General features: G+C 58.9%; 1 protein-coding gene across 4 annotated transcripts; it reads right to left on the bottom strand.

Annotated features, from left to right (window-relative positions):
- Positions 1 to 2,267: 2,267 nt before the first annotated feature.
- DHX58 (DExH-box helicase 58) lies at positions 2,268 to 16,160 on the bottom strand. Of its 4 annotated transcripts, none has more exons than XM_084615824.1 (13): positions 14,134 to 16,160; positions 13,007 to 13,193; positions 11,869 to 12,070; positions 10,942 to 11,132; positions 10,295 to 10,411; positions 9,855 to 9,981; positions 8,727 to 8,918; positions 7,923 to 8,179; positions 7,069 to 7,218; positions 6,286 to 6,447; positions 5,826 to 6,016; positions 5,197 to 5,293; positions 2,268 to 4,485 (listed from the first exon to the last, which is right to left on the bottom strand). In XM_084615824.1, the coding sequence occupies exons 2-13, from the start codon at positions 13,172 to 13,174 to the stop codon at positions 4,312 to 4,314; spliced, it is 2,028 nt and encodes a 675-aa protein (XP_084471950.1). In that variant the 5' UTR covers positions 13,175 to 13,193; positions 14,134 to 16,160; the 3' UTR covers positions 2,268 to 4,311. The 4 variants fall into 4 exon arrangements, with proteins under 4 accessions (XP_084471950.1, XP_084471949.1, XP_084471951.1 ...); XM_084615823.1 differs by lacking the exon at positions 14,134 to 16,160 and adding an exon at positions 13,542 to 14,076; XM_084615825.1 differs by lacking the exon at positions 14,134 to 16,160 and having other exon boundaries at positions 11,869 to 11,962; positions 13,007 to 13,281.
- Positions 16,161 to 16,252: the final 92 nt, after the last annotated feature.

Consider the following 16,252-nt stretch of genomic DNA (forward strand, 5'->3'; position numbering starts at 1 on the left):
GCTTGCTTGGGCAGTTGCGCTCTCAGAACTTGGGGTGGCAAATTTTTTGCTTGGGGCCTGCCTCGCCCTGGAGACGTTATAAAGAACCAGCCAGCCACTGTGTCTTTGCTGTTGCGGCAGGCTGAGTGTGGGTCTGTCCCCCCCTAACCTGAGCCTGCAGGGGTTATAAAACAACCGTACTTTATACGGAGACGGTGCAACTGGCTGAGGGATGTTAACATAGAATCGTAGGACTGGAAGGGACCGCGGGAGGTCATCTAGCCCAGGCCCCTCTCGCTGAAACGCAAGTGGGAGAATGTACAAGCTGAGGGGTAGCATTAAGCTAGGCCTGGCACTCGGCTCAAGGCTGGGAGTTCAAAGTTTGCCAGCATCAGAGGCAGGAGGAGTAAGTGACCCGGGGTGATGAGGTGCAACGCGAAGAGCTGTGGCATAAACAAGTTACCACAAATCATGAAATCTGAATGGCATTTTTTGGGGGGTCGGGCGTTTAGTAATGCCCCTTGCTGTTAGTGCATTGAAAATGTTAATGAATGTCTTGACACAAATAGCTCTATCACTAATTAGAACATTAATTATGGTTACCTAGGAGGCCGCATATGGACAAGAGGTGGAGATTTAATTATCGATGGCCAGGGATGTTAATATGTAAACAAAGGGGTACAAAAACTGATGTAGGGATATTTACCAGTGGGGCATCAGAAGGACATAGGCAATTTATGGTGCCCTCCACTGCCTGTCTCTTCTGTCTCTATTTTCATTGCTCCATGAAGTTGTAAGTACGTCAACTTTGTGGACAGCTTTATACTTTGTGTCCATTTATTGCCCAGTGTTTACCGTTTGCTTTGGCTTTTGATTAGAACTTTTGGGCCTCCGTGTGTCGCTAACCCATCTCAAACTCAGCCCGAATACATTTTTCTCAGGTCGCCATTTGAGTCCCGAACCTGTTGTCTGTGATCAGTTTGATTTTGCAAATTAAATCCATTCAGGGCTACACGGAGGGTGGGGCTGGCCCACATGGGAGAGGCTGATGCATTGTGGAGGAAACAGCTGGGCATGTGCCATGAGTTTGGTGGGGTCTCAGCTGAGTTCCCAGTGAAGAACAAACCAATCCCATTAACTAAGACAACTCTGCCCCGGTGCTGATGGCTGCTGCAGAGTCTCCACTGGCTGGCTGGGCCATGGAGCGGGGGCATGTGCCTTCCTCTATCCCTTAGCCCCTTGGTGTAGTTATGCTCCCAGCAGCGCAGGGATCAGCCGTTCCAGCCAGATCGGATTCACTGGCCACTTTGCTCAGGTGTTAAAAATGCAACATGGCAAATTAACTAAAAAGCAAAAAATTAGATGCAGAAAAGCCCTAGCAAGGCTGCCAGGGGCTGTCTTGATGTGCCAGGAGCAAGTCTCCCTTTGCCCTTGTGATGCCAAATAACTTTGCTGAATATTTACAGACTGCCACTTTGGCTGGTTCTCAGACCTGCCTGGCTGCAGCTCCCACTTTAATCCTTTAATCTCCTGCCAGAAGGGTCTGAACATCAGCTCTGAAATACCCGCCAGGGCAGGTTCAGATCCCAACCAGGCTGCTTCCTCCCTGTCAGGTGGACAAAATGAGCTCGGGGGGGTTCTTCAGACCAGGTCTTAATCAGGCTGTTTGCTCTGCTCAGTGTTTGTGGCAGAGACTCATGGGCTGTGGCTGCTCCGTGCCCATGGGGTCCTGGATGTGCCACTCACAAGGTCTGTAGATCAGCTGTTCTGAGGGGCTGTGAACGCTGGAGCCATGTTTCGTGGGACATGAGCGCATTGAGCGGGCTGGCGGGCATGATATGCGAGATGGCTCATGGACTCTGCCTTTCCTCGGGCCTCTAGCCTGCACTCTTCCATCTAAGAGAAACTCGGCAAATACAGACATGGTCTGAGACCACATGCCTCTGCCAAGCTGTCCTGCAGCAGCTCAAGAGCGTGAGTGGCAGCCTGTTAGGAAGCAGGGCACGAACCCCAACCTGGCTGTGAGCGCCATGCTTAGATCGCACAAGCCCATTATTGCATGTGAACTCCACAGGCACCATAACCACCTAGCCACGGAATCACAGACAGTCCCCTGGGATACTCTGATCTGTCTTGCCACCCAGGTGAGCCTGCCTCTGAGAGAGATGGTCCCTTACACCAAGAATCACAGCAATATTCAGGTTACTCCCAGTCCCAAAGGGCCATCACTTACCCCAGGTTAAGTGCACCTCAGATCGCACACCAAAGATGACACACGTAGCCAATCCTATACTAACCTATCTAAAGATTTATTCTATAGAAAAGGAAATCCGAGTTATTTATACAGTTAAAGCAGGTAAACAGATGCACACAAATGAGTTCCAATCTTCAGTTTGAAAAAGTCACAGACGCTTCTATGCTATGCAAGCTCTGTGTCTCCTGCAGGGACAACCCGGGCTGAGCAGCTGGGGATCTTTTGCTTATGCCTAGCGAGTCTTGTCCTATGCAAAGGAGCATAAAGATCCGGTTCCTCCTTTGAGGGGTTTTTATTCCCTTCTCCTCTTCTGCTCGGAGTTGAAACTCAGCTGATGGGACATGGGAGGAATTCACGGGCGAGACTCATCTTAATAGGGTGAGGGAGCGTAAACAACCAAGTCTTTTGTCCACATTAACGTTCCGCTCTAGTCCGTATGGTGTGGCTGGGCCTTCCTTGTAGGCTGGCGGTAACGCCTGCCGTCGGGGGCCAGCATTTCACACTAATCGCTCTCGCTCCAGTCCGGGGCTTTACACAGTTACAGAGGCTGACAGCGCAAACGCTCAGCTATTACCTTACAGGGTGGGATACAGAGTTTGACGGAGATTAACACACGTAGCAACTCACAGCAATTCGCTGAAGTCTACACACTAAGCACATGCTGATAATTCTACTACCTGGTTTATCACTACAAACCCCCGGGGAGCCAGACTGGTGCCCGCTGTGTATTTGTCAGCGGTCAGCTGAGGCCTGGGGACGGCGGCATGAGCTGCCACCTGGCCTGCCAGCGTCACAGCCTCAAACCCCCCAAGTGGCAGCAGGCTGCTTGGAGATCAGCGCGCAAAGCAACTCGCCGGCCGCTCCCGACCGCATTGTGTGGTGTCTAGTGACTCCGTGGGGCTTGTCCCTCCTACCCACCCAGAGCTGGCACTAGGCATACGCAGGCTAAGCAATTGTGTGGGGCCCCGAGAGGCTCAAGGAGGCCCCCTATTGGCTTTATTCTTCCAATTTTCATAAGAACTTGCCTGTTTTCGTACTGGCTTCTCCCCTCCGGCTAAGCACGAGCCGCTGCAAGGGTGAGTGGTTCGGACAGCAGAGGGGCTGGTGGCAGTCCTGCAAACCGATCACTCGCTGCTGCAATTGACACGCACTCGGGTTCGTGCAGCCGAGCAGGAAAAAACATGGCCTGTGTGCATTGCGCAGAATCACTGCAAACTGTGACCGAGATGCGGGGAGGGCTCCCGGACAGGGGCCGGGGGAGAGATGCGTACCATCCTTCACAGAACCACAAAGACATTTACCCTCAGATGCCCCTTAGAAGGGGTGCGGCATTATCCATTGGCTGCCAGGTAGGGAAACTGAGGCACAGAGGAGGGACGAGACGTGTGTGAGATCAGCCAGTGAGTCAGCGGCAGAGCTGGGAACAGGACCCAGGAGTCTTGCATCCCAGGGCTGTGCTTTGGTCACACCACTCTGCCCCTTAGCAGTGAGTGTTGAGGGGGAGGGCAGGGCAGGGTGGAGAGGAGGGTGGATGGGGGAGTGCGTTAGATGCCTGGGGAGGGCAGAAGGGATTTTTTGGCCAATCCTGGGCTGAACAGTACAGATCTTGGCAGGGGGTCAGACTGCATGACCCCTACGGTCCCTTCTAACCCTATGGTTCGATGGTCCCTTGCCTTGTTTGGCCGGGACACTTCAGTCCCATCCCTAGACCACCTCTCAGCCCAGAGTCTGGTCTCTGGGGGAGGCAGCCCCCCTAGGTCCCAATCCTGCACCTGATTCTGCGCGGGCCCAGAGGGGCCCAGCAGAGCAGAGGGGGCAGGAGCGCAGGGGGGCCCCCATCTCCAGGGGGTTCTTACTCCTCCATTGGTCTGCTCCTGCCTAGTGCCCGGGTGCTGCAGAGCTTATGGAGGAAAGACAGAGCCACACCTGGACAAAGCAGGGTTAAAATGCTTCCACTGTGCCCAGTGCTGATCTCCGGGAGGGGCGCTCCCGCCTACCATGCCAAGGGCTGGGCTGAGGCTCCCTATCACCATGGGAGGGTGCCTGGGGCTCGGACAGTCTCCTGAGCGCGCCGGGTGCTACATGCCCAGCTTGCTGCTGCAGTACTCCACATAGTCAAACTCCTCGATGGCGAAAGTCACCCGGCTCCACTGCTTGGTCTGTTTGTTCCCGTCCGGTGTCGCCACCACGAAGTTTTTGATGGAGAGGATGGGCAGCGTCACGCTGCGGTAGATCATCTCCATGCCCCAGGCCTGCATGGACAGACGAGGGACACATCACCTGGATGGACAGTCAGGACCCACCGCAAATCGCCGGGACCAAAACGGTCACACATCTGGGCGACGGGGCTTCCAATCTGATCCCCAAGCTGAATTGTACAAATGGCTCCAAGTCATAGACGGGTGAGTGTATATACCTGAATCACACACACACCGACACACACACACACACAGACACATGCTCACACTCACTCCCACATACACCCAAGATCCAATGGCTGGAAGTTTAATGCAGAAAAACTCACATTGGAAATTCTGAAATGTGAATAATTAGCCATCAGCGCAGACCGCACTATTCCCAATTGCCAGGATTTAATATTTGATGCTTTCCTTAAAGCCCCAGCTCCTGGAGTCATGTGATGGGGGGGAAATCTCAGCTTTCCCTTAAAAGAAAAAGGAAGTTTCTTGCCCTCATGGCTCTGCAGAAAAGCTGGGAGGAGGGGAGCTGTGACTCCTAAAGGCTCAGAAACCACCTTTTTAGAAACCTCATGATTTTTGAATGTTTGGGGCTGGCAGCCTGGGATCCCCAAGGGATGTGTGGGTTCTCCGTCACTTGGACTCTGTCCATGCAAACTGGGACTATTTTTTGACCCCAGGGCCAGCTTACCCAGTAAGGGAGAGTCACCTATGAAAGCAGCTAACAGCGTTGCCCGGCCCCAGCGGGTTCCCCAGCCGCGGACTCACCTGGCCGCAGCTGGCACAGCTGATGCTGCCCCCTGGCTTCCAGTCCTTGAAGTTCCGGGGAATCTCCATTTTGGCGGACGTGGCGTTGTAGTAAATCCTGCAGGAAATGCACCAAGAGCCGTTGCCATAAGAAGCTAAGAAGAGGGTGCTTGTGAGCCAAGAGTGCAGAGCTCTCAATTGGAGCCAGCACGCAGCCACCTGGGGAGGGGAGCTGCCCTCCCACCGCCCAGGAAGAGGGACAATCCCAGCCCCAAGTATGGCCAAGCTGTTCCCTGGAGCAGACGGGAATGATCCAGGCCTGATGGGGCCGAAAGACGTGTCTCTCCAGGATCTTGCTAGGGAGCCCTAGCCCCGCAGGGAGTCCCAGCGCTGAGTGAGGGGCCAGCAGGGCTGCCAGGCAGGGGGCCTCAGCGCAGAATGAGAGAGGTCTGAGGGCAGGGGGTCGGGGAACATCTAGCGACTGTCCCCAGATTCCCTTGGCCCAGTGGGTGCTGGCAGGCGTCTGCCCACCTCCCCTCCCAGCTCTGGCAGCCCACACAGAGCAAATGGCCAGGTGCCCCTGGGGGATATGGGGGCCGTTGCTCACGCGGGTCCCCTCCCCGGTCCCCATCCCCCCAGTCCGCCCTCACTTGAAGTCCGGGTTGACGTTGACGTGGTGCATCTTCTCCACGGTGCGCAGGTCGCTGCCGTGGCACACGGCCACGTTGCAGTTTATACAGTGGAGGCGGACGGCGTCCGGCTCGTGCAGCTGCCGCTTCTGGTTGCCTTCAGCCCTCTTCACCTTCCGGCTAACGATGGCGCTTCGCTGCAGGGCTGCGATCTGTGGGAGGGGAGGGCAGCTCAACGGAGGTGTGGCGGGAACACCACGGCAGGCGAGACACCCACAGACACGTGGCAAGAGGCACCACCAGCCCCCTCAGCTCCGCTCTGTCCCCACCGCCGGCCTGGGGCGGGCACGTGGGGGCCTTAGCACCGAGCAGGCTGTCTGAGCAGCGTGGCTGGGGTGGAGAACGGGGCCTGAGGTGCCAGTGGGCCCAATGCACCGGGAACCCCCCTCTGCACCATGGCGCGTGGACACGGCCCCCTCACCGTGTCCAGGTACTCCTTCTCCGGCATGGCCTGCACCTCTTCGATGACTCTTTGCGTGAGCTCCTCCAGGGTCTCGTTCAGCCGCTCCCGCGACACCTCCTTGCTGTTGGCCTTGGCGAGGACGGAGTACAGACTGTTCTTGGCGCGGGCGCGGCCCCTGGCCTGTGCAAACGGGGACGTGCAGTCGGGTCACGCCTGAGGTCAGCTCAGGAAGGAGCCCAGGGAAAGCGCCGGCAGCACCCCTCCCCACACCCTACCCAGGAGTAGGGGGATGGGAGGTCTGCAACGCCCCCTAGCGAGGGGGTTGGGGGAACGCTGAGCCCACTGGGTGTGGGCGGCTTCGCCATCCTCTGGTGCTGGCAGATGGCACTGGGGATGCAAGACCTCGTGGGCGCAGCCCCCCCACCAGCATGCCTAGACCCTGGCCTGCAGGGAGCCCCCCAGAGAGCAGTGGGGAGTCTGGTCTCTGTGCCCCATGTGGCCCTGGCCTCGCTGCACAGCTCCTGCTCCTGAGCTCTGCACCTGCTGCATCGAGAGGGACCCGGCTGCGAGCGGCGCCCAGCAGGACTCCGGGGAGCCGGGGGCCAGGTGTGTGTCAGACAGACCCAGCCAGGTGGGCCTGGGACAGGCGGCTTCCCCCTGCACCGAGGAAGGCAGCAGCTTGCCCCACCCCATGGAGCCGAGACGCACAGCCCAGCCTAGTGCTCGGTCCCTCGGAGCCAGGAGGGAGGGATCCGGGGAACAAGGGAAGAGCCTGGCCAGGACCCGGGAGCGGCCGGCTACCTGCACCATGGCAATCTCGTTGGTCATCAGCCCGTAGCGAACCACAATGTTGCATTCTGGGATGTCCAGGCCCTCCTCGGCCACGCTGGTGGAGAAGAGCAGGTTGAAGTCTCCCTTGCGGAACAACTTGATCACGTCTTGCTGCTTGTTCTGGGAAGAGAGAAGGGATGGAGCTAACGTTCCCTCCCACGGCGGGCCTGGACCCAGGTGCTGCAGGGGCCCGTTCCAGGGTCCCAGGCAGGCCTGTCTGCAATCGCCCAGCTGCCGGGCTAAAGGACAACAGGGAACCTTGGAAAGATGGGACCTGGGACACAGAGTCCGAAGCTGCAGCTCTGCATGGGGACTCCCCAGGACACGGCCCCAGGGCCCCCCGGGCCACGACAGGGTGAGAATCACACGGATTAAAACTACTAACTCATTCCTTCCCTCCCAAATGCGAGGGGACAGGTCCCTCACGCTTCTTTCAGCTCACCCAGTGGGGTGGGGTGGGGCAGGAGAGGCTCCACGGGGAGGCCCTTGTGGTTAGAACAGAGGAGGGGGTGGGAGTCAGGATTCCTGGGTTCTTTTCCCAGCTCTTGGAGGGGCTGGGACTCCAGGGTTCTCTTCTCCCAGCTGCGAGAGGAGACTGGGTCCTAGTGGGATACAGCTTGAGGGTCAGGACATCTGGGTTCTCTTCCCAGCTCTGTCACCAGCCTGGGGAGCACGGCACTTGCTTCTTTGTGCCTCAGTTTCTCGCTCCTCTCTCAAGAGGGTGTGTGTGTGCAAAGCTCCTGGAGCTCCTGGGCTGAGAAGAGCCATGCTGGGCACTGCTGCCTTCACCCTGTCTGCCCCCTCCCTCGCACACACCCACCCACCTGGGTCATGTGCTTGGTCTGGTTGCTATAGCCGGCTCCAGTTAGGACAGCTGCCTTAATGCCCAGCCTTGCCAGCTTCGCATTCTCCTGGATCCACTTGTGCAGGGCGTGGGCGCTCTGGCGCGTCTTGGTGAAGATGATGCCGCGGGAGCTGTCTGGGGTCTTGAACTGCTCCTGGAGGATCTCCTCCAGCTTGCTCAGCTTGGGGTTCTCGTAGCGCGGGTCGCTGGCCAGAGCCAGCAGGGCTGTCCTGTTCTCTGCAACGGGACGCACAGACGGATGAGCACTGCAGCTCTGAGCCAGCAAGCCCCCGGGCTCATTTACAGCACACGCACCCTGGCCCAGGATTCAGCCCCAGGGCCTGCAGCGCTAAGAGCACAGACTTCTACCGCTGAGGTGAAAGGAGTGACTCTGGTAGCTGGCAGCTGCAGTAGGCTCTTATCCGCTCCTGGGGACCGGCCCCGTTCCCCACCATGGGTTACATTAATCCTAACGCTCTTCACACGTAATGGACATCCAGCAGCGAGTCCTCCCAGAGAGAGGTCCCATGCCCCTAGCACTGTGAGGGGCAGCATGGCCTAGTAGTTAGGACACTGGACTGGGAGTCAGGACACATGGGTTCTAGTCCCAGTTCTGCCACTTGCCTGTCTGGGCAGGTACCTGCCCCCACTTCCTGGGGAGGGTTCTCTGGCCTGCCCTATGCAGGAGGCCTACCTAGATGAGCACACTGGTCCTAGCTGACCCCTCCCCTTGCTTTGTTATGGGCTCTCCAGGTCCCCCCCGTATCCCGCTTCCAGCCCTCACCCTCAAAGGTGCTGACGAGGAAGCGCTCCGTGGGGTCCTGCAGAACCTTGGTGGCCTTTTCCAGCTGGTAGAAGTCGTCCAGGGTGCTGAAGGCATCGATGGCACGCACCGTGTCATTGATCAGCAGCGCGTCGTTGTACTTCCGCAGGTGGATGGCGCACGTACGCTTCTTACGGCAGAACGACTCGGCTCCTGGGGACGTAGGAACAAAACCACTGTAGCGGCTGCTGAGGGCCAAGTCCCCGGCACGGTGCCTTGGACAGTCACTGACAGCGGGGCCAGTGCGGGGACCGGGCTCCGGACTCCTGGGTTCTATTCCTGGCTCCGGGAGGGGAGTGTATCTAGTGTTAGAGCAGGGGAGGCTGGGAGCCAGGACTCCTGGGTTCTATTCCCAGCTCCAGGAAGAAAGCATGTTTCAAATGCCCATTACACAGTGAGGAGGAAAAGGCAGTAACAGAAAATACCACGCTGGTGACTGTGGTTACTGAGCAGTATAACCTGGTTCAGTCCCCCACAGCAGCCGGGGGGCGGGATCAGAGGCCCAGGCTATCCCACAGGAGGGGCGGGGTAATTCCTTCCCCGGATCTCTTTGCGCCTTGGTGCATGAGGCTGCACAATCCTTGGGATCGGATTCATGGCTCGGGTCACTGCAGGCACTGTTCCGTGCAAAAACCCTGCAGGACTATTAGCTTCCTTCCCACCCTGCAGCAGGGAGTTCCACAGCTAAGGGACATGCTGAGGATTCTGCCCTCTCGCAAGCACTGCCATTGGGATCTGCGTGGGTGCCCGTTCTGGAGCCCAGGTGGTTTATCTAAGCCATTTGTGTGTAGACACAGTAACGCCTGGAGGGATCCCATTGTGCTAGGCACCACGTGGACACATGATAAGAGACTAGCCCTGCCCCTTCAGTTGAAAGAGAGGATCGTTATCGCCATTTTACAGGTGGGGAAACTGAGGCACAGAGCAGTGAACTGACTTGCCCAAGGCCAGGCGGAGCTGGGAATTGAATCCAGAGCTCCCGAGTCCCAATCCAATGCCTGAGCCACAAGCCCAACCTTCCTCCCCCTGATTAGCTCTAGATTTCTATGGATCCTCCCAACCCCCATGCACTGGGGCACAGCCCCTCACCTTCCGTCCCCAGCTCGACAATGCGCTGCTCGTAGATCTGTGTGCCGAAGTCCTGTGGCACGCCGCGAACGTCCAGGTACTGGTGGATGTGGGCCATGGTCTCCTTCAGCTTCCTGCCCAAGGGATCCTGGAGAGCAGAGTGCGGCGGGGGACCTCAGAGGGGCTCAATGTCTCCAGGGGAAGGCTGCTGCCCGCAGCGTGCCCTGAGGGCACGGTGCAAGCCGGGTCGCAGGCTGGGACCACAGGGGACCCAGCTGATTATGGGATGGGCTGTGAAGGGCCCTGGCTCAGCCACCCCTGCCCACCTCCCAGGCTCTGACCTAAGCGGAGCTGACTGAGGGGTTTAAACCCCGAAGGGCTGTCACTGGCCTCCCCTGCAGTGGGGTCTCTCTCTTCCCCCCTGGGGTCCGCGCCCATGTGCAGCTCCGAGAGCCCTATACCTGCAGCCTCTCGTGGGACACATCGTACTGCTTCCTGGGCTGTGGGACCTGAGCCTCCAGGTGGACACGGTGCTTCTGGGTCGACATGATTTTGGCGGTGTCCAGGTTGGCGCAGATCTAAAAGGGTTAAACACCCACCCCCCCGAGAGCCGTATGAGCCACATGCCAGCCCCTCCGGCATCCTGCTCTGAGCCACAGGCACTAGTCTGGGGCCAAAGGGCACATGCCTGGACGCACTGAGCTGGGAAGGTCCCAGTGCAAAGAAGGAGGTGGGGGGGATATCCCAGATGTACCCAGGCAGGGATACCATCAGCATCCCAGCGTGGCACCAGCAGCCACTCACACCCCCACACCCTGAAGACATCCCCTGACAGACGCCAGAGGGAACAACACTGCAGCTCTGTGATCCATGTGGCTGCCGTGGCTAGAATCTCAGGTGTGTCAGGTGACCAGATGCCGAGGAGATGGGCTCCCTTGGTGGACAGCTTGCACGGCCCCAATTTCGTCTCCAAGGGCCTTTTCCAGCAGCCAAAAGACAAGCCTGGTGCAATCTCAGGGAGGTGCCGCAGTTCCTGGGCCACTGGGGTGGCAGCCAGCCACGTACCCCTCTTAGCTGGGATGCGGGGCACGAGGAACGCTCCACTCACCTGCAGGATGTGCTGCCTGGCCCCCTGGAAGTTGGTGGCTCCCCCGGTGCCGGGAGAGGCGGTGAGGCCCAGGATCTGCGGCAGCTTCCGCTCGCCTCTCATCTTGCGCTCCAGGTAATCCTCCATGATCTGGTTGTAGACGCCGTCCTTGTGGGTGTGGTGGCATTCGTCAATCACCAGCAGGGAGAAATCTGCCCAGGGAGACGAGGCTGAGCCAAGCTGAGGGGCCTGGAGAGAGGCTGATGGGGATGGGGCGTGGGAAGAGGCTCCAGAAGGAGCGGGAGTGACTATGGTGCTAGCTGAGGACCTGGGGTCAGTTCCCAGCTCTGCCACAGACTCCCTGGGGCGCCTTGGGCACATCACTTAGCCTCTCTGGGTTGCAGTCCCCAGCTGCCAAATGGAGACATCAAGTCTGGGAGGATTTCAAGGTGCAGATGCTTCAGCAAGGGGACCGTGTGGGCAGAGCTAGGGTCTGCTCTGTGAGGTGACCAGCAACTGCCGAGGGCAGGGGAATGACACTGTCTTGTCTGCCTCCCACGGACTCCAGATCAAATGTGGGCAGTTTACAAAACATCGGCACTGGCCCTTCTCCCGCCCTTTGATCTCCAAGGCAGGGCAGGCTCACTGTCCCCACTGTATCGACAGGGAATGAATCGGCCATCGTCACGTTGTGGCCTGGCTCCCAGCCCAGGGCTCTGCCCAGGGACCAGCCCTTTTCTCTCGCTCCCACCATCTCCATCCCCCAGGATCTGAGAGTCAAGCTGGGTTTTCTCGCTGGCTTGTGCACAGTCAGCAGTAACCAAAGGCCAGATCCTCAGCCGGTGTCAATCAGCACTGACATCAGCACACCCAACTGACCTGAGCTGGGGATCCGGTCCTGAGATCCCAGCCCCACGTGGGACGGCTCCCATCCCGCCGGGCTCCTACCTGTCAGCTCCACGTGCATGTCCTGGTCCTGGCTGGTCAGGGCGTTCTGCAGGATCTTCGCTGTGCAGATCACCAGGTCGCTCAGCTTCACCTCCTGGGAGAAGAAGAATTTCCGGTCGCTGTCGCTGCTGATGGGCGTGACCTGAAAGCGATCCCGCAGCGCGTGGAATTCCTGCGTGTAGTGCTGATCCACCAGGTGCACCTAGCGACCCAGCACACAAGAGACGCCCGGTGAGGCTTGTGTGCTGAAGAGCGTCAGCCCAGAACCTTCCCTGAGCTCCGGGTGGGGTGGAGAGCAGGGTCTGGGGAGAGCCCTGGCTGCTGAGCTGAGCGACCTCCCATGGACAACAGAGGCCAAGCAGAGCAGCCCCTGCCCACCCCGAGCCAGCCACGCCCGGCCGGTCTAGGGGGCTCCAGCGTAGGAGCAGGTGTTTGGGGACCCTCCCTCCTTAGCATGGGTCCTCGGCAGGTTTTGAACCCAGGACCTTCAGCACAGCCCTCTCCATCACTGGAGCTAACAGGATAATGCCATTAGCTAGCAGCAGTAGTAGGCTGTTATCCTCTCACATGGACCAGCTATGCAGAGAACACAGCACACAGTGCTGGGGTGCCATGCTCGGCCGTGGGGGAGGATGGGCAGCCACAAGACCTGGCCGCTGTGCAAGCTGAAAGGCTGCAGCCTCCAGAGATGTCTGGCCAAAGGGACTGAGCCAGCTCTCGGCTACCTGGGCAGAGGGGGAAGCGGGTGTGTTTTGCCTGCTTGCTTTCCCACCCGCTGCATGAACACAGCTCCCCCCCAGCGTAAAATCCACCCCCTTGAGACCGTGAGGCCAGCCTGATGTGGGTAATTAGCCCAAATGCCCTCTGCCCCCACAGCCCCGCCTGGCACATGGCGACCATCCAGCGAACGTGGGGACTCAGCCCACACGGCTCCTCCGTAACATGTAGCATGTTTGTTGTGCAAAGAGCTGAAGGCCTGGGGCGGGGGCGGCTCCTCACTCTGGCTGGTCCCCTCTCCGGCTGCAGCCCCAACACGTCCTGCCTCCCCATCATGTCTGGCCGGGGCAGGCTAGGCTGGGAGAATCAGCCCCACCCCGGCATGAGCCATGCCCCCCGACCAGTGCAAAGCCAGTCTCACCCTGTTCACCAGCACGGCCACCTTGGCCCGCTTCCGAGTCTCCAGGTGCCTCTTGCACACGTAGGCGGCTGCCCGGGTCTTCCCTGAACCAGTGGGCAGCCAGATGATGATGTTCTCGCCCTCCAAGGCGGGCAGGATCACTTCCCACTGATAGTCACGCAGCTCCATGTGGGTGGGCACTGGGCACCTGCAGGAAGCGCAGGGCCAGCGTGAAGGGGGCAAAGCTGGTATTAGCATGGACAAAGCAAAGCTAGCCCCCTGCCCTGCCTTCCAACCTCTCCCTCTTTCCACCCCCTGATCAGCCCCCATCCCCCATTTCCCAACTCCTTACTGGGCTTCCAGCCTACCCCTCTCTCCACCCCCTGCCCAGCCCCCAATCCATCATCCCCCCGACACCTTCCATCCCCTCTCCTGGCCTCCTCCAATCTACCCCCTCCACTCCGCCTGGCCGCCCAAGCTCCCTGCAGGCAGAGAACGGTCCGGTCAGACAGGAGCGTGGGCCACTGAGCCACCCACCGCTGCCCCAGCCCCGCACCTTAGAACCGTGGACCCCTGGGCTTAGAAGGTACCAGGGCAGCTCGTCTGACCCCCCAGCGTCCGTGAGCCTGGGCAGGATGCCTGTGCCAGCCAGCAGCCCCTGGCCCCAGGGGGTACCCCCAGCCGGAGGGCGAGGGCAGGGGCGGGCGGCAGGAGCAGACGGGCACCTCTCGCCCAGCAGCGCCCCTCTCCGCCCAGAATCACCCCGCTGGCAAATGGACCCGGGTGAGTCGCCTGCTCCCCACTGGCCCGGCAGCTGCCCCAGCCAAGGCCCGAGACCTTGGGCTTTTAAACTCTCGCTTCAGAGCCTGAAAGCAAAACGCTTCCGGGAGCCCCAGCCAGGGGGGGTCTCACAGCAGCTCCGCTCCCCCGCCGAGCCTGGCCGCCCACCTCCTGCCAGCTGCGGCTCCCACCCAGGGCTGCTGGAACTGGGGGTGCTGGGAGGGGCTGCAGCACCCCCCTGGCTTGAAAGGGTTTCCATTATACCCAGGATTTACAGTTTGGTTCAATGGCTCTCAGCACCCCGCCTCCCCCATACCCATTATTCCAGCCCCCCTGCGCCGGGCAGGCTTAACCCAGGTTACACTGACCTGGATCCGGGAGCCGAAGTCACAAGCCCAGCGCAGGGCTCGGCTACACCACAGTGAATCCGCAGGTCGCTGCACCAGCTGCTTGCACTGCCCTGGAGTCCCCCTCAGGGATCCCCCAGCCAAGCCGTCACAGACAGAAATCAAAACCAAATCCAGTGCTAGACACAGAAACCGGGCTCTTGGGGAGGGCAGCCCCACCCTGAGCTCAGCCCCCAGGCAGGGCCTGACCCAGTTATTCCCAGTAGCAGAAGTTCCAGCAATTTCTTGGGAGCCCAGCAGTCAAAAAGCAAATTGAAAGTTGGGCCTCATTAGGAAAGGGATCCATAATAAGACAGAAAACATCATATGCCTCTATATAAAGCCAGGGTACGCCCACACCTTGGACACTGTGAGCAGCTCTGGTCGCCCCCTCTCAAAAAAGATCTATTGGACTTGGAAACAGTTCAGAAAAGGGCAACAAAAATGATTTGGGGAATGGAATGACTTCCCTATGAGGAGAGATGAATAAGACTGGGACTTTTCAGCTTGGAAAAGAGACGGCTAAGGGGAGATATGATCGAGGTCTATAAAATCATGACTGGGGTGGAGAAAGTGAATCAGGAAGTGTTATTTACTCCTCATAACACAAGAACTAGGGGTCACCCAATGAAATTAACAGGCAGCAGGTTTAAAACACATAAAAGGAAGTATTTCTTCACACAACACACAGTCAACCCGTGGAACTCCTTGCCAGAGGATGTTGTGAAGGCCAAGACCATAACAGGGTTCAAAAAAGAACTAGACAAATTCACGGAGGATAGGTCCATCAATGGCGATTAGCCAGGCTGGGCAGGGATGGTGTCCCTAGCCTCTGTTTGCCAGGAGCTGGGAATGGGAGACGGGATGGATCACTTGATGATTCCCTGTTCTGTCCATTCCCTCTAGGGCCCCTTGCACTGGCCACAGTCGGAAGACAGGATACGGCTAGATGGACTTTTGGTCTGACCCACAATGCCCCTGAATCGCAAGGAAACAAATAGGGGCAGTTTGGCTCCATTTCCCAGCCAGCCCTCGAGCCAGTCTTGTACGCTAAGCAGCTGTCTTGGCTCCCACTCAGGGCCATGCTCTCCACTGCTTCTCCCACCGTTCTCTTGGTATTCTGCTTTCTCTCGCACACAGCTGCAACCAACCAGCCCTAACACCTGCATCTGCAATCAAGCCTGGGGAAACCTCTCAGATCATAGAATATCAGGGTTGGAAGGGACCCCAGAAGGTCATCTAGTCCAACCCCCAAAGCTTCACTCCAGCCTGTGGCCCAATGACATGGGTGGTGGTCTCCTATTGTTTCCAGCTATTGCTAGATGTTGGGATATTTAATTGCTTGTCCCATTGAGCCTGAATGAAGGATGCCTCGGCCTAGCCATATTGACCGGCTGCTGTTTAGCGGCACCAGTCAGCACAGAGATCTCTGGGCAGTTACCGGATGTCGCCCTCGTCCTTACACTGCTGCACTTACACCCACAACACACAGGGGCCAGTGGGCAGAGCCCTGGACAGTGTTCACTTCCTAGCTCTGCTTTGGCCCTCACGTGTGACCTTGGGCAAGTCCCATCCCCCTGGCTCTGCTTGAGACTGGGAGCTCTGGGGCAGAGACTCTTGCTGGTTCATGGCCCCTGGCACAAGAGGGGCCTGAGCTCAGCTGGGGTTGGCCTCATGGTACAATTACTAGAGGGGCCCAAGTCTCTAGCTCCAGCTGGCAGGAGACACCACGTGGCAGGGAGGTGTGCCAGGGAGAGCTGGCAGTCCCAGCCCACTGTGCACGATTAACTCTGAGGGACACAGGGCTCAGCCCAGGGGCAGAGGGCACCGCAGAGCACGTGGTGGGAGCGGTCTACCCTGGGCTCCCAGCTGAGTCAGGGCCGGGGGGGGGTAGCCCCTGGCGGGGGTTGCGAGAAGGGATTGCTTTGCAGGCTGTTTGACCATCTCATTCCCAGGCTGGTGCTCACGGCTTCCTGCTGCAGCTGGACAGAGGTGGCGGCAACTGGCGTCAGCCAACAGTCTGGGGCAGAGCAGCACCATGGGCATCTCAGGAGGGAACCGGGGGAGGCTGCCCACCCACAGTGCCTCGCTGCTGGGGGCC

Source organism: Lepidochelys olivacea (genome assembly GCF_965140295.1).
Source record: "Lepidochelys olivacea isolate rLepOli2 genome assembly, chromosome: 27".
Classification (NCBI taxonomy): domain Eukaryota; kingdom Metazoa; phylum Chordata; order Testudines; family Cheloniidae; genus Lepidochelys; species Lepidochelys olivacea.